General features: G+C 33.6%; 1 protein-coding gene across 1 annotated transcript in view; it reads left to right on the top strand.

Moving 5' to 3' along the window:
• The window catches only part of LOC126751594 (muscle segmentation homeobox), a 36,292-nt gene extending 19,744 nt beyond the window's left edge, over positions 1 to 16,548 (top strand). Inside the window, exon 2 of the mRNA XM_050461976.1 lies at positions 15,608 to 16,548. Coding sequence (XP_050317933.1) covers positions 15,608 to 15,945 — 338 coding nt within the window. The 3' untranslated portion in view covers positions 15,946 to 16,548. The remainder of the gene's footprint in view (positions 1 to 15,607) is intronic.
• Positions 16,549 to 25,313: the final 8,765 nt, after the last annotated feature.

Raw genomic sequence — 25,313 nt, 5'->3', positions numbered from 1 at the left:
ATTCTGATGTAACTTATCGCGTTGATCCTTCAATTGATCGCATTATTATTCACTGAATCACGTTGATCTTTGAAATCACGTTTTCAGTTGATCTTTACGGACTTTTTTCTCAAAACTACATTTTCGAATTTGCTTGGGCGATTAGTCGGAGACAAATGTTGCGAGAAAAACTAACAAATTTTGCTTGATCTATGTGTAAATCTTCTTATAATGACCTACCAGTTTTTGAACTAATTAAAGATCAAACTTGGCAGGCCAAAAACGAACAAAATTTTATATAAAATTAACCTCATCACAAAGGACTACATTATTAGTCTACGTGTGATGTTTGATCAGCCATCTAACCTAACCTAACCTCATCTTTAAACGCCACCATTTTTGTCAACTTTTGTTCGATTTTTTTTGGATCGTCGCTCATTGCACCGACAATATCTTCTAGTCAAAATTTTCTCTTTATGTGTTATCCAAGTAACTCGAAAAATAAATAATTTTTTCTTCAATAATTTACTGTGTAAAATCGCCTTTCTTAGGCCGTCACAATAAATACTGGTTCAAATTGCTTTGTAAGAGTTATCGGCCCATAATTCCGGCTTATTTTTACGAATATCTTCGCGCAAACCACTCATAACACTCAAATAGTATTTCTGGTTGACATTTTGGCCGATGAGAAGGAATTCGGAGTGCACCACACCTCGATAATCGAAGAAAACTGACGACATAATCTTGATTTTCGACCCGCATTGAGGAGACTTTTCCGGTTTCAGCTCACCTTAGCCACGATATTCGGATGATTGATCGTCTGTTCCCGCGTCGTAGGCATAGATCCAAGACACATCGCCTATATAGTACATTTCATGACATCCTGGTAGTCGGAAGCATTGTTTCACAGACGTTGAGGCGGTGATGTTTTTCTCTAAAAATATGTGCTTTTGGAACCAATCGCACTTTCTCATTTCTTAGGCCCAAATGAACTTTCAAGAAGGTCTTCAGTGATCCTCCCGTAATTCCAACGATGCCAGAAAGATCTCTGACTGTTAATTGTCGATTCTTAAGCACCAATTCCTTTATTTTATTAATCTTGATCATCAGTTGATGTTGACGGCCGTCCTGAACGTGGTTCGTCGTCAACGTATTCTCCATCCTCTTTGAATAATTTGCACCAATCAAAAACACTTGATCACGAAAGACATTCTGAACGTTTCGGCACCAGAAATTTTATTTCGCACACAAAATTGAAAGGATTTTCTTTGTTGAATTATTTCACTCTTAGTAAAAATCGCCGAATGCACTTTATGTACTTCAGAAAGTCAAGCGTATACTAAACATTAATGATTATTTTGATGAGTCACTTGGCGCAGATATCACCAACCTAGAAAACAAATTTTTCAACGAATGGATTTTCGCGCGAAATTTCAATAAAAAGTCTTACTATTTTTTGGCCAGAGTAGTATATAAAAAAGAAAAAACGCAAAACATTTTGTCCCTAATCTAAGAAATCGATTTTCGAAATTGATAAATTTTTTTACATATTTTTAAAATATATAAATATGTATATTATTTAAACTTTTTTAAATAAACCATCATATTACCTATTATTATTGGTAGTCGAAAAAGTCTTTTCGTATTTTGTCAATATACGTCGTTGCAATCGTATATCTGCAGTGCTAACAATCACATTGTGTCATACAATATAGTGTTGGCAAGCTGATATTTTAAGCTTCATTTAACTAAAAAAATACGAAAATACTTTTTCGACTATCCAATATATAAACTCATTTTAATGAAACTAAAAAATTTGCATACATGCATACACACAGCTATCAAGCAAACAGGTTCTAAGGTTCATATTCAAATTTTGCATATCTTCATAAACTGTCATCAATTACGCGCTTTGCTACCACCAGTCGACAGACACACCAATCAATCAAGTTTTATGGCAGCAAGCAGCCTTGCCGAACCCCTTTTTGCATGCGTGTGCGATAAATTTTCGAATTAGAAAGAGAAATGAAATTCCTTTCTCAAATATAAGGTATAAAAAATATTTAAAAAAAATCAACTAAAAAAATGTTATTAAAAAATGTATATCTACTTAGAAAAAATAAAAAAACTTTCGAAAAAATCCTGTTAATTTTCTCTTTCAAGTTGCTTTGCGTCAACTGGCATTCGCTCCTTTTGCAAGCTGCACTGCATGCGCCAACGGCCGCTTAACTAAACTTGCCACAGCAGTTGTGGCATATATGGGTGCACATGCACGCACACATATACACACATGCGCGTGTGTATGAACATGCACACTGGAGGCGTTAATAACTGTCACAAAACGACATTAAAGTGTTAATGCATGGCAGCGATGCCATGAGCAGCGCAGAAACGCAGAAGAAAGAGGCAGCATCAGCAGCAGCATGCAAACGAGCAACAATCAGCGCAGTTGTAATGAAATTAGCATATTTAACTTCAACATGTCATAATCGCCGGCTAAGAGATAAAAATACATGAATGCATTTGTTGTGATCGCCGATACGCTGATACCATTTAACGCGCTGTGGGCACATAAGCCTCGCAACAACAAATGCCACGCAACAACAAATATACATATGTGAGTATGTATGTATGAGGCAGTTGAGAACGTGTGAGCTGCGCTGGCAAACGGCCTACGGCAACAGATGCTGGTTGCAATGATGCAACTGGCTGCTTGCTACCGTGCAGCAGCCAGTCAGCCGGCCAAAGCCAGCAAGCGCTTAAATTGCCTGCACGCACTCGTTCCCAGCACAACCACGCCGAACACGCAAACGTATTAATTTCGAGCCGTTTTTGGACTTCCCTGAATGTCTGACTGCCGCGCTGCCTCGCCGCCCTGCTGCCTTGCTGCCTGGTGCTTCGCCAACTTGCTTGGGCAACCGGCTGGGCGTCTGGCTGCCTGGTGGCTGTTGTTGTGGCATGCAGAAATGCTTAAAATTGCGAAGGCGCAACTATTTCTGCGACACGCCGCGCCACTCATGCCTTTCTATGCGCGTTGACGACCCCGCTACCGGCGGCCGCCGCCACAGTCGCCATACGCGCGCTCGGCGTGTCGGCATTTTTACGTGCAACATGCCGTATGCGGGTATAAAGTTGCAGCTATGTGTGTGTGTGTGTTTGTGTTGTATATGCCTCGCACTGAGTCGACGCGCGACTGCGTAGGCTGCGATGCGCCAGTTTGTCGGCCACCGCGCAGCCATTGCCGCTCGCCACTGATTGCCGCTGAATGCGCGTGAACACGATATCTTGTTTGGTCGTTTGTGTTGACTTTTCGCTTAGCCATTGGCGATTAAAAATGCACTTCATTGCTGTTGCATGCACATGCACAGCGGCGGCAATAATAGCAACAGCAACAAAAACAACAACAAATTGCTTAGCAATTGCCTGGCAGCCAGCTGCTCGCCTCCCCAGTTGCAGGCCACTTTACTGTAATTGTTGTTGTTGTTGTTGGGTTTGTTGTTGTGACATTTATTGTTGTTGTTGTTGCAGTTGCTCGCGTGCAGGACCCGCAATTGTTGACATTTTGCTATAATTATTTGTTATTATTGTTGTTGTCGCAAGCACACACATGCCAGCTAATCCTTGCGATTCTTGCCACATACTTACAGTATACATCTGTGCGTGTGTCGCCGTTGCAGTTGCATATTTGCGCTATATAGTTGTCGCTGTTGTTGTTGTTGTTGCTGTTGCTGTTGTGGCATAAATGCCTGCGTGTTGGTATTTTATTGCTTTTACGTCATTACATTGGCTAATTAATGTTCCACAAACACCAAACAGCTCCACGACTGCCTTGCCACAGCCATTTGGCGCACTTGAGTTCTTACTCTGTCTCACTTGGTGGTTTAATTCATTTACTTTGCAGCTTTAGTGCCCACTTTGTTTTTGTTTTGCTTTTATTTTTGCGTTTTTCTCTCTTCATTTTTAATGATTTCCTCATTTTTTTTTGTTGGAATTTTGCTCCATTTCGTTGGCTTTCTTATGGCGCACACACTTGACCATAAAATTGACCATCACACACACACAAACGTGTGTGCAGTGTGTAGCGCTGTCCGCCCCATATGATTTGTTCGTTTTGATATGTTTTTTTTTTTTTTTTTTTTTATGGATACGCCAAAGGTGGGTGTAAATCTTCAAAAGATATTGTTGGCCCGTACCAACAATTATGCCCACACACACACACACACTGTGTGCGGTATATGGTTATGTATAATTAATGCATGTGTGTGTGTGGTGTGTAGCGCTGTCCGCCTCATAAACAATTGATTTGTTCGTTTTGATATGTGGCGCTATGCATATGTGTATGTGTGTGTGATACATAACTGTGCCCATAAAAAGGGCGTTTGCCATTTTTTGCTTCACCTTTCATTAACATGTCAAAATATTTTCATTGCCGATAAGCGAATGGACTTACGGACGCACATGTGAAAGGTATGGTGGGGGAATCTTGACTTATGAGTTGAGATACATATGTACATATGTATATAAAAATAATACGCACAGGCATCTAAATGCTTTTATGCATATACATATAAAAACGTTCGTAACACTTTTTAACAGTTTTCCGTCGCAATTTAAACATTTTTATTGAAATTTTTGCCTGAATTCGAGTCTGTTAAATTTTTCTACTAACAGAAGTTGATTAAATAACTTAATAATGTTAAAGAAAAACATATTGTCACTTCAAATGCAAAAACAACGTATGTTCGAAAAATTCGAAATTGGGTTTTTTATTGATAACGATTCACGTATGTATGTTTCATAAACTTTAACGCTTCCGCTGTCCAATATAACCAATATGTAACCAATACATAACCAATCCATAACCAATATATAAGCAATACATAACCATTTTATAACCAAAACACACATTTTGTTTCAATATGAGTGATTTCTATTATAGCGTTTTAGCTTCACTTGTAAACTTATAAAAAGTGATGTTACGTTATTTTGCATTTTATGTGACGATATGTATGTATTTGTCGATTATTTTGGATCGCCTTAATAGTAAAAAAAAATATTTTTGAATATTTTTAACCGCCATAATAATAAAAAAAATATTTTAGAGACTTAAAAATATTTTAGTGAAAAAGAAATTGAATTTTATTTTTATTTTTTTGTAAGAAAATAATTTAAGCGGTTTCACGGTGAAAAAATGTTTGCAGAGAAATATTTTAAAATTGCATACAAATTTTAATTCCGTATATTTATTCTGCAAAATTTTTACTAAATTTAAAAACTTTAACTTATACATCTTTATATATATATGTATATATATATATATATATATATATATATATATGTACATATGTATATACATTTCTTAAATTTTTTTTTTAATTTTTATTTATTATTTTATTAATATTTTACTTTTTATTTTTTTATTTATTATTTTCATTAATAAATAACATAGTCATTAAATTGTATGTGTGTCTTGTTTCTACATTTAATGACACGCCTTAACTCCCAACTCTTCTTACAAATTTAGCATTTTGCCTAAATTTATGAACAAAATTAATAAATTTTTATTAATAAGCGAATATTTATAAGCCACTTCGTAAATAACATACAATAATATGCCCGCCTGAAATATAATATGAGCTCATAGTTTATAAAGCATGAAAAAATCAACGCCTATTTATGCATATATAATTTGTAAGCCTACAAATTGAGCACTTAATTTATGAGCCGAAAAAGTTATGACCAAAAATATTTTGGTTGTCTCGCTTTCCTTGTTTTATATTTTTTTTTTTTTTTTTTTTTTTTTTTTTTTTTTTTTTTTTTTTTTTTTTTTTTTTTTTTTTTTTTTTCATTCAATTTTTTTTTTTTTTATTTTTTTCCTTTTTTTTCATTTTGTTTTTTTTTGAATTTTTTTCTTCTTGAATTTTTTTTCCAAACAACGGCAATATTCCCACACATTACTATAAATCACCACACTACAAAGCCACCAAATTAAGCGCGTACAATCAAACTTAACTGTTCAATATGCAAAACAATGGGAACCAGCCCATAGAGAAGCCCTAAAACCTAAAATATCTCTGTTCACCCTTTTCTACAACCTTTTTACCTGCCCCACTGCATGTTGGTATTTAATTCATTCATATTTATGTTGTCAATGCTCGTAAATGACATTTTCTGGCTAAAAACCCTTTTCGAAAATTTTAATTTTCAAGTAATCGCCCAGTTTCATAAATATTATTTTACCCATTGTCGATCTTATTAGCGCTTGATTTTTGCTTTTTTTTTACTTTTCTGGTTTTGTTTACTTCTGCTTTTCGTAAATTATGTGCACTCGCTTTTGTTTGTGTTTGTTCTTGTAATGATCTTTAGTGTAGCTTCTATTTTTTAAAATGTTTGTTCAGGCTTTATCTAGTTATACGCTACGTTGTTGTTATTGTTGCTGTCGTGGCACACTCTAAATTGTATTTTATTTATTTGTTTACTTTTTTGGGGGAGATGATATTCAGTTATACATAAAGGTAGATTTGTGAGCAGCAAAATGAATACCCAGCAGTAAGTTATAAGGGAGAAAAACAAATAATTCTATAAAAAAGTAGTTTTTACGACAGTTGGAGGATGACATAACTGTAAAACATCCTCCACATAATTTTATTACTAACATACAAGTAACTAGCCTGAAACTGGTTCTAAAAAATACAAATTCAAAATTAGTGAATAAAAGTGCTAAAATCAGAAATATATTTGTTTAAAAGTTTTACTATAAACTTATAAGTAACTAGTCTGAAACTAGTCCTAAAAGTACACATTCAAAATAAGTGAATAAAAGTGCACAAATCAAAAATATTTTTCTTCAAAAGATTGCAGTTTGAAAATAGTTTACAGTTAGACTTTCTTCAATACAGGGTTACAACCAACTTACAAGTAACCAGTCTTAAACTGATCCTAAAAACCACAAAATTAATGAATAAAAGTGCAAAAATCAAAAATATTTTTGTTCAGAAAATTGCAAATTGAAACTTGTTTACAGTTATACTTTCTTCAACATAGTTTTACTACCAACCAACTTACAAGTAACTATACCGAAACTGGTCTTAAAAAATACACATTCAGAATTAGTGGCACTGAAATTATAAATATCTTTTGTTCAAAAGAGTAGAGTTTGGTACTAGTTAATAATAATACAAAAACTAGTTCGTAACTAGTCCGAAAATATTGTTTGGAAAACGTGCTAATAAAAAATGTAATGCCTTTAATGGTGAGTAACAGCCAATATACATACTAACTAGTTCGGAAACTAGTTCGAAAGTAGTTCATTAAAAACCAGCTTGAAACTAGTCCGAAAATAGTTCTTTAAAAACAAACACAAAATGTACCTTTAATGGTGAATGACATCTTATATAGACTTTAATTAATTCGAAAGTAGTTCATAAACAACCAGTACGCAACTAGTCCAAAAATTTTTATGAAAAGTTAATTTTTGCTACTTTAATACCATTTACTACTTTAATTTTTTTCATATTGTTTCCATATTCTGCCAACTCTAACAGCATCTTATTCCGCTCCCAACGGTACCAGTTCACTTTTCGTTGACCAAATGTTTTTTACCGCTACACCAAACCACAGTCGCTTATAAATATATCGTTTTCCTTCAACTCAACTGCTGTTGAGCCCGTAAATGAGCCACTAACTATCAGCCATAATCATTTCCGAATTGTTTGTAGGCAGTTTGTTGCTTTTGTTTTCGTTTTTTATTCCATCATTTTTATTTGTCTCAATAAAATCGCTCGAAGCTGTGAACGGGAAACCTGTTACAGAATTTCTTAAAGCATTTTGCTTATGTTTAGCTTGTTTTGTGAATTGTTGTTGTTATTCAGCGGTGTGTGTGTGTGACTTTGGTCTCTTCATCCGTTGGCTGCCTCCATTGTTTCGTGGCTTTAAATGTCTCGGCTCTTTAACTCTTCGACTACACCAAATACTGTCTCAATAAACAAATGCGGCTCGTTGCGACGGTTGTAGCGATCGCTTGTATATGTGTGTGTGCGTGTGTGCATACATAAATATTAAACGACACACACAACCTGTCCGCTGTGCTGTTTTTGTTTTAATTAAATTCATATTAAAGCGAGAACACAACGACGCTGCAAACGTAACTTTGACATGTCACACTAATTACTTAATGGCCCCATAATGCTGCTGGGACGCGCTGTTGCTGCGATCACACATACATAGGTACATGTATGTATGTATGTAGCAAGGTTTTTCAATTAATTCTTGCTTCCAAGCCATGAGCTCAACAGCGCTCGCCGTCAAGTCTGGCTGTTTAGCGCTTAGAGCGACTTGGCGCGGCGACACACCTGCGAGGCTGCGACGCGCATGCCCAGCAGCATCAGTGCCTGCGCACACGTGATTCCCACCAGACGCATATACACATTTACATATGTATATAAATAGTTATATGTGCAGCTCATATAGCTCTCGAGCACCTTGCAGCAATGCTGCGGGTCTCGTGCGCCACTTTTCGATTGTTGTTGTTGTTGTTGTTTTTATTTTAGTCTTTGTTTTTTGTCGTCCTCTACTTGGCAGTTAAGTTTATTATTATTATCAGCGTTTTTATTGTGCTTGTTGTTATTGTCATGTATGTAGTTAGCTGTTTGTCTCTGTGCCACAACAACAACAATGTAGACTATAAAATACAACAACAAGCAAATGAGGCAACAATTAAGCCACGTTTCGTTTTGTTTCAATGTAAATATGTATATGCATGTATATCGATCTGATATAAGTATATGTATGTATAGTATATGCATGTATGTGTGTGTGTGATCGAATTGAAATGTACACAAATGAGCCCAGCAATTTGAATGTGGAAGCTGCTGTCGCTGCGTTGATTTCAATTTCCAAGAATTGACAAGCGTTGCGCACACAATCAACCCAACAAAACAACAACAATGTGTCGTTAACGTGGCCACAACAACAACAAATGCCTCTGGAAATGCAACGCGGCAACTGACTGCGCTTTAACTGCTGCTCCTGCTGGTGCTGGTGAGCGTTACCTGCGGTCACCTCATTGCTTCGTGGCAACATTCTCACTACACACACCTACCTCTCCCCACCTCTACTTGCTCGCCGCGCTCACGCTCACAGCTTTGATGACATTCATTTGATTACGTTATGACGATAACATGACGTGACAGCCGTGTGACAAAGGCGACGACAACAACTAAAACAATCAACTACAATAGTAACAATAATAATAATAGCAACAACAACAACAGCAACAACAGAATATGAACAGCAAGCAATGACATTCCTGAAGGCAGCCAGCAGGTCGCTGGCGCATCTTTTCCCCACAAATACTTCACCATTCAGTGGGTAACCCAGTAAGCGAAAACTTTGGAAGCATGCGATGTCTATGGAAAGGATTTTTTTCAAAAGTTTATTATTTAAAATTTTTTTTATTGCTTAAATTTCAATGCCATGCTGGAGAAATATTTGACCGATAGTCGAAAAAGTCTTTTCGTATTTCTAATCAAATTTTAACTAATTTTTTTTTTTATATTTATATACGAAAAGACTTTTTCGACTACCCAATATTTTATGCGCCAGATCGGTGGTATATAACTTCAATTTGGTCCTTCGAAAAAAGCGTTTCTGCAGTCACCTAAGAGATTCACTTGAATTTCGGTTTCGAGTTGATTTCATGCAGCAAAAGTCTTCCTGATCACCAGCTAACTCTTTTCGAAGGTGCTCTTGGAGATCGGCTACGGAATCAATATATTACAAAATTTCTCAAAATTAATCAACGATTATTGAACTCCATTTAATTTTCTAAAAATGCATATTTTTATTTATTTTTTAAAGAAAATGCTTTTCCAAGAAAAAAAAATGTACAAAAAACACATTTTCTCTTCGCAACTGAATACACCCCAACTCAACTCCATTTAAAAATCTTTAAATTTTCGCATTGCTGGGTTAACAATAAACAAGTGTATGCACACTTACCCACACATAAACACACATGGCACAATTCCACACACACACGCACCATTTATCTTCATATAAATACACATAAGTGTATATGTACATACATATGTAGGTGTGGAGTTGCACTCCCCTTTAGGGACTTGTGACAACTAAAAGTTAAGATTTCGATTTAATGGCTGGTGTGGCTTAATTAATTGACAATTAAATTGCTGCTTGTGTTGGCATTCATTGCAACGTAGGAGAACACATGTAGCATCAGACAATTAAGTGGCAAACCGCAGCAAGTTAAAGTTGAAATATCGAAATGGTACATGCACTCGTTTGACATCGCATCGCTGCTTCCAAGAATAAATATTTTTGTGCGCTGCAATGACAAACAAACACACACACATATAGCCACTTCTTCAGACAAACATACATGCAGGCATATGTGCAATTGGAGCCCGCAAGCAGCGATAAATTGTGAATTATTTATGCATATTTTTCCCTCTCTTATAATCAAAGACAATTTACATGCCTAAATACATACATACATATATACTATATATACGAATATGTATGCGTGTGTATGTAGCTAAACAAGTGCATTTAAATGCTTGGAAATACATGAACATTTTATTTTGTGCGCCTGCGTGGTATTTAAGTAGTTTGATGGATTTGTTGGAAGAGTTGGTCTTTATGAGAGCTTTGAAAAAAAAATTAAATTTTTTAAAAAAATTTAATTTAAGGAAAATAAAATATTATAAACTATTTTTTTTTTTTTGTCATTGTTTTTTTTTGTAAAAAACTATCATCTAAATTTTTTTTTCACACATAATTATATTTTTATAAAATATTATCTTTGTTATACTATTATCTAAATTTTATGAAAAAAGTTTATAATTTTTTATTTTCTTTAATTAAAAATTTAAATATTTATTGATTTTTTAAAATAATAGTAAATTGTTTATTAATATATTTCTTAACATTTTTCTAAGAACAAAATCTAGTTTTGGTATATATTTTTAATATTATCTAAATTCATATGACATCAACATTCCACAAAGGTAAAAACAACGTATATTTTTTTTTAACTATTTTGAAAAAATTATGATTATATTTTTTAAATTTATTTGAAGCAAATATTATTTTTTTTTTTTTGTGCAATAAAAAAAAGTAAATATTTTTCCAACTGCAATATTCGATTTTAAAAAAAAGAAAAAATAAATTTACCGTTATTTTTAATAATTTCTTATTGCTTTTATTTAAACATTTTTATTGCAAAAAAACTTTTTTTTTATCGATTTCAAAAGTTCTATTTTTTCACATTAATTTAATTCATTTTAAAAATATATACATTTTTAAACATTTTTAGTTTTTATTTCGATATTTTTATTTTTTTATATCATTTTAAAATATAAATTTTGAAACAATTATTTAAAATTTTATATTAGCATTTTTTGAATTTTGTTATTTTTTATTTATAATTTATTTATTAATTTTGTTCATGAAAAACTTTCAAAATTATTCAAATATATAATTTTGGCAATTTTTTGTTTTATTTTTTTATATTTAATTTTCTAATTTCATTTTATTTTTTTGTTTTATTTAATTTTGTTTTACGTTTTTAAACATATTTTATTTTACTTTTTATTTAAATTTTATTTTATTTTATTTTTTACGGTTTTTTATTTTCTTTTTTTTTTTTAGTTTTATTTTGTTTCAATTAAGAATATTTTTTAACCATATTCTAGAACATTTACTCCCAAAATTTTATATTGAAATTTTTAGCAATTTTTATTTACAAATTTTTGTTTTTTTATATCTAATTTAATTTTATTTTATTTTATTTCGTTTTTTTATAATATTTAATTTAATTGGATTTTTTTATTTTACTTTCATTTTATATCAATTTATATTTTTTGATCATATTCTGGAACAATTACTTTCCAAATTTTTTTCCGATTTTTTTTTTTTTAATTTTTTTTTTTTTTTATTTTACTTTTTTTGTATTTCCCCATGTGCTTTATTGTTTATGTCATTTTGTTTAATATAGTCGCGCTCTACCGCACAGCACTTTGCTCACGCTACACGCTCGTTTGCATTCCAATTTACAAATTCAACGTTTAATTAAAACATAACAAAAAGACGCAACAATGACAGCGGAAAATGCAGAATGCTGAGCTGAAAAAATGCCAAAAAACAATGTTTAAGGCATTTCGAAAGTTATGCAATTAAAAATGCAACAAAAATTAAAAACAAAAATTGAAAAAAAATCATAAAAATACACTGGAAAAAATTGTTTGGTTAATAAAATAAATTCCGAAAACAAAAAGATTTTAAATATTTTTTATAGGAATTAAGTGGCATTTCAAGCATTTTAACACGCGCAGACATATTTGTTTGTATGTATGTACACTAAAAAGACTTTAAATTTGTAGTTTTTAAATGCCAAATTTTTTTGTCATATACCAGAATATAAACTCGAAATACGCGCACTCCAAAAATACAAAGGAAACTACGTTGAAGCAACAACAATAAACAATTACCGCTACGCCACGCATTCAAGCAACGAAATTGTGCATAAAATTAAAATGTTCCTCCTCATTTTCAGTTCACTTTCCACTTGATTTATTGAGTGCGGCATTGTTCTTGCGGTTTTGTGGTTTTTGTTATTGGAATAAAAATATTTGAATTTTGGGGGGAGTGTATATGAGCGACGCGTGTGTATGTATGTACATATGTATATAAGCCAAGTATATTTGCAAAAATCCGCTACTGACGCTCAAGTGCTTGAGAGTTTTGGGACATTATATAACAGTGATATTATTATTTAAAAAAAAAAAAATACTAAGATAATCACATAAACACACTAAAAACTATTTAATTTCGAAAATTTGATTTATTGGATTGATTTCAACAATTTTCGGTCACCCTTGGTTGTAGTACGGAGTCTTCACATCACTCCAGCATCATATACTTACATACATACTTTCGTACTTTAATTTAGCCATAAATTTATGCCACAAACTGACTGGGGCGCAATATGCGCATTTGTGCTCGCCAACCGCTTGGCATCTTCGCGAAGATCGCTGCCACAAGCACCACTTTTATGTTAAATTGTTCATCATTTACGTGCGACCCCATTTGCTGCATGCCGCAGCGCATTCCAGACGCATCTCTGTGGTTTTGCATGGAAATTGCCCGCTGGCAGCCCGTCAGCCAGCCGGCGTGTAGCAGCATCTGCGACCTTTCCACCAAGTGGCGGGCTATCATTTGGCGTTGCATTTACTTGCTTGTTGGCATTACGTTTTCATTAGCATTAAGATGCCACGCCAATATGGGCATGCCACACATTGTTGCTGTGAAATCAATGTCACACAATGGCAAAGCAAGCAGAAGTAGAAACAGCAGATTGCGGCGTTAATGCGCCTTTTTGTTGTCTTTTTTGCAAAGAAAAAATGTGCAAATTAAAATTTCACGGGCTTAAATTTTTGTTGTTGTTTTTATACTTTCGATATATATGTTTTCTTCTGTTATTTATTTTTTTTTTAATTTTTTTTAAATTTTTTTTTTTTTTTTTTATTTTTTGTTTTTGGTTTTTTTCTTTACTTCTTGAAGCGCAACTTTGTTCCGCTTTCCTCATACGCTACCCAAATGTCTACGCGCTGCCTTTGTTTGCGCTTTGCCTTGTTGTATTCGGTATTCGTGTACGTCACTCAGCCCATCGTGTGACAAATGATTTGGACAGCAAATTTATTGGCCACTTAAATAGCGACTAAGTGCGCTTGGTGTGGCGAAAGAGCGCCGCCAAAAAAAGGGTGTGCAAAAAATGCGGCAAAAAATCAAGCAAAACAACACACAAAAATTGTTGCAAGCAAGTGTTGTAGTTGTTGCAAGCAAATGTTGTTATTGTGGCAAGCAGAAAAAAACTGTGGCAAGCAACAACATGCGTCGTAAATTCACTTGCCACATTGCATTGATTTATTTATTTTGTGCTTAGCTGCAGTCTTCAGTGTATTTGCCGCCTTCGAAGCAGGTTACTCATACGCCCTGTTGTCCAAACAATGAAGTTAATTCAAATGTGCCTTAAATGCGCATAATTCCATTTCATTGTTGCTGTCAATTATTTGTACTGTTGTTGTAGTTTTTTTTTGCAGCGAAAATTTGTTTTTGTTGTTGTTTGCTTTCATTATATTTACAACTAACGCTGACAGCGCACCTTTTGTCAACGCCGCATTGCCGTCAACGAGCGATCGCCTAATTGATTTTCAATTATATGCAAATATCGCTTTTGCTGCTATTATTTGCTGACTGTATGCCACACATACAAACATATATACATGCAAACATATGTATGTATATGTTTGTGAGCATATGTGTGTGTACTTGCATATTTATGTGCCGCGCTCGTGCCAGTAATGAAAGCAGCAAGAAAACTGTAATTTCGCCACAAAGTAGCGCACAATACTAGCAACAAAAACAAAGCATAGTAACAACAACAGCAATAGCGAAATACTAGCAATTCCAAAAGTAATTCAACATGTTCACGTATCGTTTTAATTGAATTTATTTTTAATTAGCGAAAGTATTTATTCGTGTTTAATTGACAATTGTCCGTCTGTACGTCTGTCTGTCTGTCGGTTAGTTGGTAGTGCGCTCGGTTCGGTCGCCAAGTTGCGCCGCTTTTGCCAGTTTGTCGTCGCTGTACCGCCGGCTGTTGACTGCCGCTGCCGCTGCCATTGTAATTGATTGCTTATTTTTAGTATTGTTTCGAATAGTTTGTACTTGTATGCGCATGTTGAGTGTTGACAGCGCTCATTTGTTAAGCAATTTACAATTTTGTGCTTTTTTTCTTTCCCGGGCGCTTTTTTGTTGCAAATAATATAAATACAATAAGTGAAGTTGACAGTTTTAGTTGCTGTGTGCGACTTAAACTAAAAAAAATGTATTTGTGTATACTATTTTGTTGTTGTTGTTGTTTCTTCATGCAGCTGCGGCAAATTTATGCAAAGTGTTGTGACAATTTGCATAAGTTTTTGGTTTTTTTGCGCTAATTGCTTGAAATCGAGGTGGGTCTAGAGTTTGGAGCGACCTTTTGGATGGTCAATGAACCAAGCAGATTTTGAAAAATCAATTTACAGCAATAAAATGGTATGAAATAGTAAGAAAAAGTATAGAAAAGTATTTGGTAGTCGAAAAAGTCTTTTCGTATTTCTAATCAAATTTCAACTTACTTTTTTATATTTATAATAATAAATAAGCAAACAAATATTTTGACTAAATGAAGCTTGAAATCTCCAAATTTCCAACATTACTTGGTATGACACAATGTGATTGGTAGCACTAGAGATATACGACTGCAACGGCTTCTATGGACAAAAAGCGAAAATACTTTTTTGACTACCCAATTCATATTTATACATAAATTTGGGTTCTTAGAAAATAAAAATATTTTTTGTTGTTGTATATAAGTATATTATTGATTAAAAATATAATATATTTCATTGTTGTATATAAACTTTTATAAATTAAATACAAGATTTTATGATTTTTGTCTTCTCACACACCAAACAATGCCACAACTTTTCATACTTAAATATATTTTACCACAAAAAAATATGTGAAAACTAATTTCCATCTCTTATCTCTTTTCTTCCTCCACCAGATAACAATGAGCCGCCACGCATCAAGTGCAATCTGCGCAAACACAAGCCAAATCGTAAGCCACGCACGCCCTTCACCACCCAACAGCTGCTCTCGTTGGAGAAGAAATTCCGCGAAAAGCAATATCTGAGCATAGCCGAGCGCGCTGAATTCTCCTCGTCGCTGCGCCTAACCGAAACGCAAGTGAAAATCTGGTTTCAAAATCGTCGCGCCAAGGCGAAACGTCTGCAAGAAGCCGAAATCGAGAAGATCAAAATGGCCGCGCTGGGACGCGGTGGACCGGGTGCGCAATGGGCGATGGCCGGCTACTTTCATCCCAGTCTAATGCATTTGGGATAAGTAGCTAAGCGGCTAGCACATATTACGCTCTTCGGTGCATACACTTGGCAACTAAAAGCTTGGACCCAGTTCGTACATAATACATTTCAAACCTTTTCAATAGTTAAGTTAGACAGTGGGCTTTCTGTGAAATGCAACGTGTAAATTTCGTATGAAGCTATAATACGCAGTGAGAGTTCAAAAGTGTGCCGCACTAAAATTTTGAAAATTTTCTAAAATTATATGCGTTTGCTGTATAAATTTCGCAGCTAATTTTTGTTGTTGCAAATTTTATGGCCCACTGTTTGCTGATAGCTTATAATTTATAGTTATGTATTCGTAGTTTAACTTACCCCAATTGCTGTGATGTTAGCGCATTTTACATTGTAACTGTAAATATATATAAAGAATAGATTTTGAATTGTATAAAAATCCATAATTATGTAAAGTGGAATTAATAAAATTAAGTTATTTAGTGGATATAGTAACACGAAAGTTTCCAAAAAGGGCACACAAAATCAGTTCACTAAACAATAATTTTTTTTTTGTTTTTTATTATTGTAAATTAGTTGAAAAAATTATGATTTTTTATTATAAATTGGTTAAAAAATTTCAAAAATGTTATCTGGCAATAATTTGGTGGTTTAAAGATTATTTTTGATTTTAAAAATTATGATTTTTTCATTGTAAATTAGTTAAAATTTTTTTTTTAATATTAAATCGCAATAATTTGGTTGTTTACAGTTTGTTTTTGGTTTTAAATTTTATTTAGAATGCATTTTTGAATAAATGCTATTTAGAAAATATATATTTTTTTAATTTTTTCCATTTAACTTAAAAAATATTCGTATTTTTCTTTAAAAAATTTTGTAATTAAATTTATTTTTTTTTTAATAAATTATATTAACTAAAAAATTTAAAAATATTATTTGGCAATAATTTTGTTTAGCTTATATTGAGTTTGAAATTGTATTTGTAAAATTTTTTTGAGTTTTAAATTTTATTTAGTTACATACATATACATATATGTATGTATATTTGAAATGTTCAAATTTTCCTTTAAAAAATTTTGGTTATTAATTATGATTTTTTCCTTTTTAATATAAAAACTGAAAAATATTTTTTGGCAATTTTTGAATTTTTTGAATTAACAATCTGTCTTAACTTAAAAAAGCTTTGTAATTAACTTTGATTTCAAGTAAATATTTTTTCGTTGTTTATTGTTGCTATAGGCATACAAATGTTCCACAGATATAAAAATTATTACATTTATTAAAAAAAAATTAAAAAAAAAATATACAAAAAAATAAAAAATTTCTCAGTACAAAAATTAAATTAAAAATAATAATAATTTTCTCAGCAAAAAAAATTGTTTAAAAAAAATTATAAATAAAATATTTATTTATTATTCTAAAAAAATTATTATAAAAAAATAATAAAAAAATTATAATTTTTTAAAATAATGTTTTTTTTATAAGAATTTTTTAAAATAATTTTTTTTTGCTCAGAAAATTATTATTTTTTCAATATATTTTTTTTAAATATTTTTTGCTAAATAAACCATTATTATTAATATGTTTTTTAAATAGTTTTATTTTTTTTAATTAATGAAATTTTTTAATATTTTACTTTATTATATATAATTTTTTTAAATTGTTTTTTTCTGAGAAATTTTTTTTGTTTCTATTTTCTTTTATATTTTTTGGTGCAAAAACGATTATTTTTTAATATGTTTTTTAAATAATTTTATACTATATTTAATTAATGACAATTTTTTAATATTTTGTTTTACGTCATTTTTGTTTTTTTTTTGTTTTGATAACTTCATTGTAAATTATTTTAAAACATTATTTAAAACAAACTAATTTTTTGATTAAAATTATTATAATTTTTTTTAAATATTTTTTTTTTATTTATTTTTTTTCATGAAAAATTTTTTATTATTTATTTTTACATATTATTTTTTTGATTGTTGTGCATTTGTATTTTATACCTTATGTTTATTGATTATATTTCATTTTTTTGTAAACCTCATTCAATTTTTTATCAACCTAATTAAATTATTGCCAACATAAAATCTCTAAATTTTTTTTCGAAAATTAATTATATTTTTACTACTATTTCTATGTTTTTTTCCAGTAAAATATTTTTTTTCAAGTTCCAAATCTTGTATTGAAATAAGTCAAGACAAAAAAATTCAAAATCAAGTATGTAATTAACTGAAATATTTCAAAAAAGGCTCTAATCTTGAAACAGCTGCAATAAAATGAATCACAACTATTCCAAAGTAAATTAGCCAACAACAAATAGTTATTTTATTGCAAGAAATCTAAAACTGTAAATAACACTACCATAAATGTTGACACTAAACACACATTAACTAACAACACATAAAGATATCAAAATCATGAGCAACAGGTATGCGCAAACAAAGCTTTGACGAAAAAAATCACAAAAAATAAAAATATATTATTTTCTGCTGAGTAAACTTTAAATTTGCATCAATAGCTAAAACCACATAAAAAAGGAAAACAAAATTAAAAAAAAGTTTAAAGGAAATATAAAATAAATAAAAAATAGCAAATCTTAAAGTCAACAAACACATCCAAATACTGATTAACGGAAATACAAACATTATTCTCTAAACTTGTAACATTTATGTAAATACCAACACAACTACAGCGTTAATTAGTTAGTTAGTCTAGCGCTTAAATAGCTGTAAATATCTACATATGTAAACACGCTAATAACAACAAAATGTTGTTAAAATTAATTATGTAATTATTATTATATTATGAATAGTAATCAAAGATTTCATTGTGTGTAAATAATGACACACAACAAATAACTAACAAATAAGTCCCTGTAATCATTAACAAAAAACTATAAAAATTACAAAAACAAAAAACAAATGCAAACTATAATTTATTATTAGCACTAAAAATTATTTAAATAAAATCTGTACATCTACACACCTACTTATTTAGCTATAAATAATCGTAAATACCTAAATAGTTATGTTAATTTGTAAGTAGAGAGAAAACAAGTCGTGCACATAAGAATATTAAACTAAAGAATAAAACTACAAAATCATATTAAATATAAGTGAAAAGAATAAAAGTGAAAGCCTTTTTGAAGAAAAAATCATAAATAACTGCTTTTTTGTTTTTCTCGAAAGTCGTTTTTTGGTTGAATGGATTTAAAAAATGTGGGCGGAAATTTGCTAAGTTTGCGGAGTGGAGCGGAAGTGATTCAAAACGAAAAATTTTAGTAAAAAATATATGTTTTTTGCACAGCAACTGTATGTGCCAGTTACAGGTCACTAAAACCCCCATCTAAGGAACCGTTGCCCACCCTGGAACCACATTTGAATTACTTCAGGGGGTGTTCCATTTTTCTCATTGAAAGATTTAATCTACAGACCTGTGTTCAAGTCCTACTTTTTGCTGCGCAGCAAGATTGCTGCGAATTTCTGGTTAATCCTCCAGTTTAGTGGGCCAATCAGGTCTTCTACAGCGGTGCATTGTCGTTGCCAGCGCACCCATTCAAAGAATGTGTGTTCAGCGTCGTTTTTCGTCGCGTCGTTGTATAGTCATGACGGCTCATCGATTTTTGCCATTCTGGGGAGTTACTTTTTGAAGTATCCGTGACCGGATAGCAGCTGGGTTGTGCAAAAATCGGTTATTCACAAGATTAGATCTTTTATTAGCCTGGCCGTCCATCTGCCACGACTCTCATTCTCCCATCTTCGTTGCCATGTTGTTATTGTATCTTTATTTATTTGTTCTATTGCGCTCTTGTGATTTTCATATGTTTTCTTTAGCTCCCACAGCTTTTTTCCTTTAGTATGTCAGAAGGTCATTTGAGGCATTACCGCTTATAACTAATATTGCAACGCCTGACACTATTCGAACTGGGGTGCAGTGCACTCTTGTCACTACCTTACGCCGGTTTCCCTTTTTAAGCACATCTTCCCATATCTCAACTCCATATAACAGAGCGCTGATTGTTGTCTTTCACTCTCTCTGTCTGTCCTTGGCTGAAGCCTCCTATGTTGGCCATTAGTATTCTGAGTTTGGAGATGATTTTCACTGCCTTTCCTGCGGCGTGCTGGATTTGTACCTAGAAGGTTAGTATGGGGTCCAGTCTTACGCCTTGGTTGTTTACTGCTTTTTGTGTCTTAAGAATATTCGTAGTCGTTTGCATACTTATTTCTAGGGTATGTGCTTATTTGTTAGCAGTAGTAGCTCTGTTTTTCCGGTAGCGAGCTGCAGATTGTATCAGTCGAGCCATGCATGCGTCCGTATCACGGCCTGATTAAGCTTTCTTCGCGCTTCTTCTGTGTCTCTTGCTATAATTACTGCTCCAATTTCGTCCAACAGGCATTTCAAGTTTTAGTATAGTATCGTAGCTGATGTTCTACAAGTCTGGACCTAGAATCGATCCTTGTGCAGCTCTTCACGTATACATATATTCTGATGACTTCCATACGAAGGTTTACATACAAAGATTATATCTTTATGGTACGTGGAATTCTGTTAAACATAACGGTACACGAATATTCAAGGAACAGTAAAACACAACTCTGAGATAGCCAACCCACAGCACTGATGCTCAACTCTCAGTGACAAAAAATCGATGAACATACCTATACAACTATGCTTTCAAAAGAGAATGAGAGAACAGTACGTGTACTGAACGATGACTTGTTGAGACTGCAAATAATTCCCGAGGATCACGTTGCGTTTTTTTCAATTGTAGATTCGTCAATTTTATTTTTGCTTCTTTAAAGAAAATATGAATTCTCGATTTCATTAAGGTGCACATACCCGGTCACACCAAATTGTGGGCTGGATCTTTATTTTTCGATGCTTTAATACTATCAACATTTTCCACGAAAAATTAGTTATGATTTCTAGGTTAGAGTTTCAGAGTGCGTGAAGCGTTTCGTTGATCTGTTAGTCAATTGAGCAAGATGTGACTATTTTTTCTTAACTTAGAAAATTCGAGATGATCGTGAATACTTTAAAGTCTCTAATGAAGAATGATAATGGTTTGATGGTATCATCTTTACTGTTGATTGTCTTAAATTGAGTACTAGGCGATCTGTAAATGAAGACGGACTAATTGATGGGATTATATATTGTTGCGACAGTTCACAGCATATGACAAACATAACTAAGAAGAAGCTCGGGTGTCGGTCAAGCAGTTTTGGTGAAATGTTCTTCACCGTTTCAGTGTTCAAAGCTTTGGCAGACGATTACACTACATAATAAAAAAATCATTGAAGTATACTTATAACACTGAAACTATTTGACGCATCAACATCAAATTCGAAGAATATTCTCAAATATATGTACATTTTATATTATATATACTTCAATTCCGTGAAGACCCGTGAAAAGAAAATCTACACATAGCTGGAGCTGCCTTTATGCTCCGCAAAACTAATACGGCTACACAGCCGTTGAGCATTACCAAAACCTCGGTCAGGATCGAGGTTTCAGACAAGGTGACTACCTATCTTCAATCTACTGCTTAAAAAAATAATTCGAGCTAAAGATCTGAATAGAGAAGATACAATTTTCTATAAGAGTGTACGACTGCTGGCCTACGCCGATGATATGTGTTAGTTCTGCTTTGTCCACACTGGATAAGAAAGCGATCAAATGAATCTGGTAGAGACCGAGGGCAAGACAAAATGTATCCTGTCATTAAGCAAACAGTCCTGGCACTCGCGACTTGTGGGAGCCAAGTCACTGTTGACAGTCATAACTTCGAAGTCGTTTATAATTTCGTCTATCATGGAACCAGTATTAAAACCAACAACAACGTCGGTCGTAAAATCCAACGCAGAAAAACTCTTGCCAAAAGGTGCTACTTCGGACTTAGTAGGCAATTGAGAAGTAAAGTCCTCTCTCGACGAACAAAGGCCAAACTCTACAGGTCACTCATCATCCCCGTCCTGCTATTTGGTGCAGAGGCATGAATTTTTTTCGGGATATTGGCCCCAAAATAACTTTTTTTTAAATATTGCGTCATAAGTGAAAAAACTTTTTTCTCCGTTTTTCGAAGTTTGGTTTCAAATTCGAAATATTTGCATTCGAAGTTCGAAATCGAGCAGCAGATAAAAATTTTTTTTAGTTTCTACTTTACTTCAAAGACCAACTTCAAGACGTAACGCGAAAAAAACTCCGCATCCGGTCTGTTTTTGCGGGCTATTTAGTGAAGCTCTAACCGCTCGTCCAATTGAGAACACTTCATAACGGCAAATACATAAACCCACATCAATCGGAGTCACATCACTTAGCCGATGTAAGTAATCAAGCTGGTGTTTGTTGGTTATAATTTCTGTGTTCATTACAAAACTGTCTTAAGTAATAAATTCAACGCGCAAACGATGACGGCGAGCATAATCAGGCAAAAGGAAAGAAAGCTACAATGGATGACACTAACAACATTTCGAAGTACGAGTTTCGGTTTCCGCAAAATAAGTTGTCCATATTACTGAGCAACATATGTATGTACATATGTATATGTAGAAATCTTTATGTGTGTGCTGTGTGTGTGTGTGTATGGGTTGAATGGGTGTACTGGTATGTCGTTAGACGTTTATTGGTTTGTAAAATATTCCAGATTGGCAATAAATAACGCAAAGTTACGTGGACAACTTCAAAATGTAACGAATCGATTGAGGCAACGGTCTGAGTGGATCAAAGTTTTCGGATTATTAAATGAGTAGGAACAAATCGTAAGTCGGTGTACCAGCGGACGCTTATCGCGAAGGCTTATGGGCTCATATTATGCACACACACAGACACACACATACATAAACAAACATATGCCACAAGTGAAGTGCAATAAGGCGGCACCGACAACAGCAAATATTACAGTTACAACAAAAACCACAACAACAACAATGGTGGTATATATTTTAGCGACCTGCAATTGTAACAAAGTGCAGACGAAAACAACACAACAACAACAGCAAACAAACAAACAGTGCAAACAATAAGCGCAACAGCGAAATCCATCGTTGCAAGCAGATGCCGCATCGTTCGTCCAGTTGCCGTTGCTGCAGCCGGTGCAACCCGTTCACCAGCAAACAACAAGTTGTTGATGTCTCAATTTCTTTGAACTGCGCCAACTCGACCGAGACGACGGCGGCGACTATTTCACCAATTGTGGGCATTTCGTTAGTCAGAATGAGGATGTGGTCATGTCTGCTGGTATGTGTGTGTATGTGTGCGTGTGTGTTGTGCAGCGATTGAGTGCACAGCAATGAATGAACAAAGAGATGAATGCTTTGTGCGGCGGCAGATCTCAAGGATGGACGAGCTTATGTCAGCGCGGCGATGTGTGTGTACGTCAAACTCGTGTAAAATCTGTAAAATCGAAGCAATGAGACGTTTTAAGAAAAGTTGTACGATAAATTACATACACAACAGCGCCAGCGGCAAGGATATTGCGATTTCCCAGTGGGAAAAGTTCGTCATGCCACAATATTTCTGCGAATTGCAACAGCTGATGAGCTTGAAAGGTTTATTGCTATTTTTGTGGAGATTAATTGGTGCTGGAAGCTTTGTTTAAATTCTTTTTGTTAATTTTTTTTTAGTTGTCATTAATATCACTTAGTCAAACTTAGCTGTCAAAAGGTGTTCAATTTTAAATCCCAAAAATGACGTTATAAAACGATTTATTTTACGTATTATTTTACAAAACATCCAAATGCATTATATTGTTACTTCCACTTGTTGTTGTTGTGGCGACATAAAACATTTCTCAGTCAATTTCGAGAAAAGGTGCCGAGTTGACAATCCTTTGCCGGATAAAAATCCTGGTTCGTTCCGGTTACTTAGACCCGGCTCTCGTCGCAGCGTACTCTTTCTGTTCCTCTTAATTGGCTCTGAAATCTCCTCAACAAACTTATCATAGTCTACACTATCAATAATAATAGGGTCTTAATTCAGGCACAGTGCTTTTCTGTATTGAAGATGTACAAATATTATAAGTGAGGAGCACGGAGACATGTGTAGAAGTTCACGCAAGTGAAAGAAAGAAATGAAAGTCCTCTGATCACTTGGTAGTGGCCAGAAACGATTTTTTCACATATAGCTCATGCTGCTCACAACTTCCCGTGTTAGAATAAGTATCCTGTAGGCAAAAAAACACCATGCGCCAAATCTTGGAAAAGACCCATGAAAAGAAGATCGACACACACCATCTCTACGTCGACTTCAAAGCTTGCTTTGACAGCACGAAAAGGAGCTTCCTTTATGCCGCGTTATCTGAATTTGGTATCCCTGTAAAACTAATACAGCTTTTCAAACTGACGTTGAGCAATACCCAAAACTCCGTCAAGTACCAAACGAGGTTTCAGACAAAGCGTCTTCAATCTACTGCTGGAGCAAATAATTCGAGAGAATAGAGAAGGTGCCTTCTTCTATAAAAGTGTAGTACTGCTGGCGAACGCCGATGATATTGATAACATTTGCCTCAACAATTGCGCCGTTAGTCCTGGTTTCCCCAAAGTGGATAAGAAAGCGAAGAAAATGGGTTGGTAGTGACCTACGGAAAGACGAAATATCTCCTGTCATCAAAGAAAAAGTCGCAACTTGGCTCCCACGTCACAGTTGACAGTCGCAATTTCGTCTATCTTGGAACCAGCAAAAACAATGTCAGCCTCGAAATCCAACGCAGAATAACTCTTGCCAACAGGTGCTACTTTAGACTGAGTAGGCAAATGAGAAGTAAATTCTTATCTCGACGAAAAAAGACCACATTCTATAAGTCACTCATTATACCCGTCGTGCAATATAGTGCAGAGGCGTGGACGATGTGATGAGTCGAAGCTACGAGCTTTCGAGAGAAAGGTTCTGTGAAAGATTTATGGTCCTTTGCGCATTACGAACGGCGAATATCGCATTCGATGGAACAATGAGCTGTACGAGATATACGACGATATTTACATAGTTCAGCGAATTTAAAGATGCATTTTTTAAAACTATATGTTTAAAGTTAAATAAGGTTAATAAGAAAAAAATTATGAAGGCATTTGTATAATCTTCTTCTTCTTAATTAACGATAGAACCGCTTACGCGATTATAGCCTAGTTAACAACAGCGCGCCAGTCGTTTCTTCTTTTCGCTACGTGGCGCCAATTGGATATTCCAAAGATGCAGGTTTCTAAAACTTGGTTCTTCCAACGGAGTTGAGGTCTTCCTCTTCCTCTACTTCCCCCGGCGGGTACTGCGTCGAATACTTTCAGAGCTGGAGTGTTTTCGTCATTTGTATAATAGCTTTTTAATTAATGATCTGATCGGAGATTGTAGAGTTGTCTTGCACAATAATATCTGTTGAGTTTCGTAAATATATACAAAAGTTTTTTA

This window comes from Bactrocera neohumeralis, chromosome 2, assembly GCF_024586455.1.
Source record: "Bactrocera neohumeralis isolate Rockhampton chromosome 2, APGP_CSIRO_Bneo_wtdbg2-racon-allhic-juicebox.fasta_v2, whole genome shotgun sequence".
NCBI classification, from domain to species: Eukaryota; Metazoa; Arthropoda; class Insecta; order Diptera; family Tephritidae; genus Bactrocera; species Bactrocera neohumeralis.
This window is presented reverse-complemented; position numbering and strand designations above follow the sequence as displayed.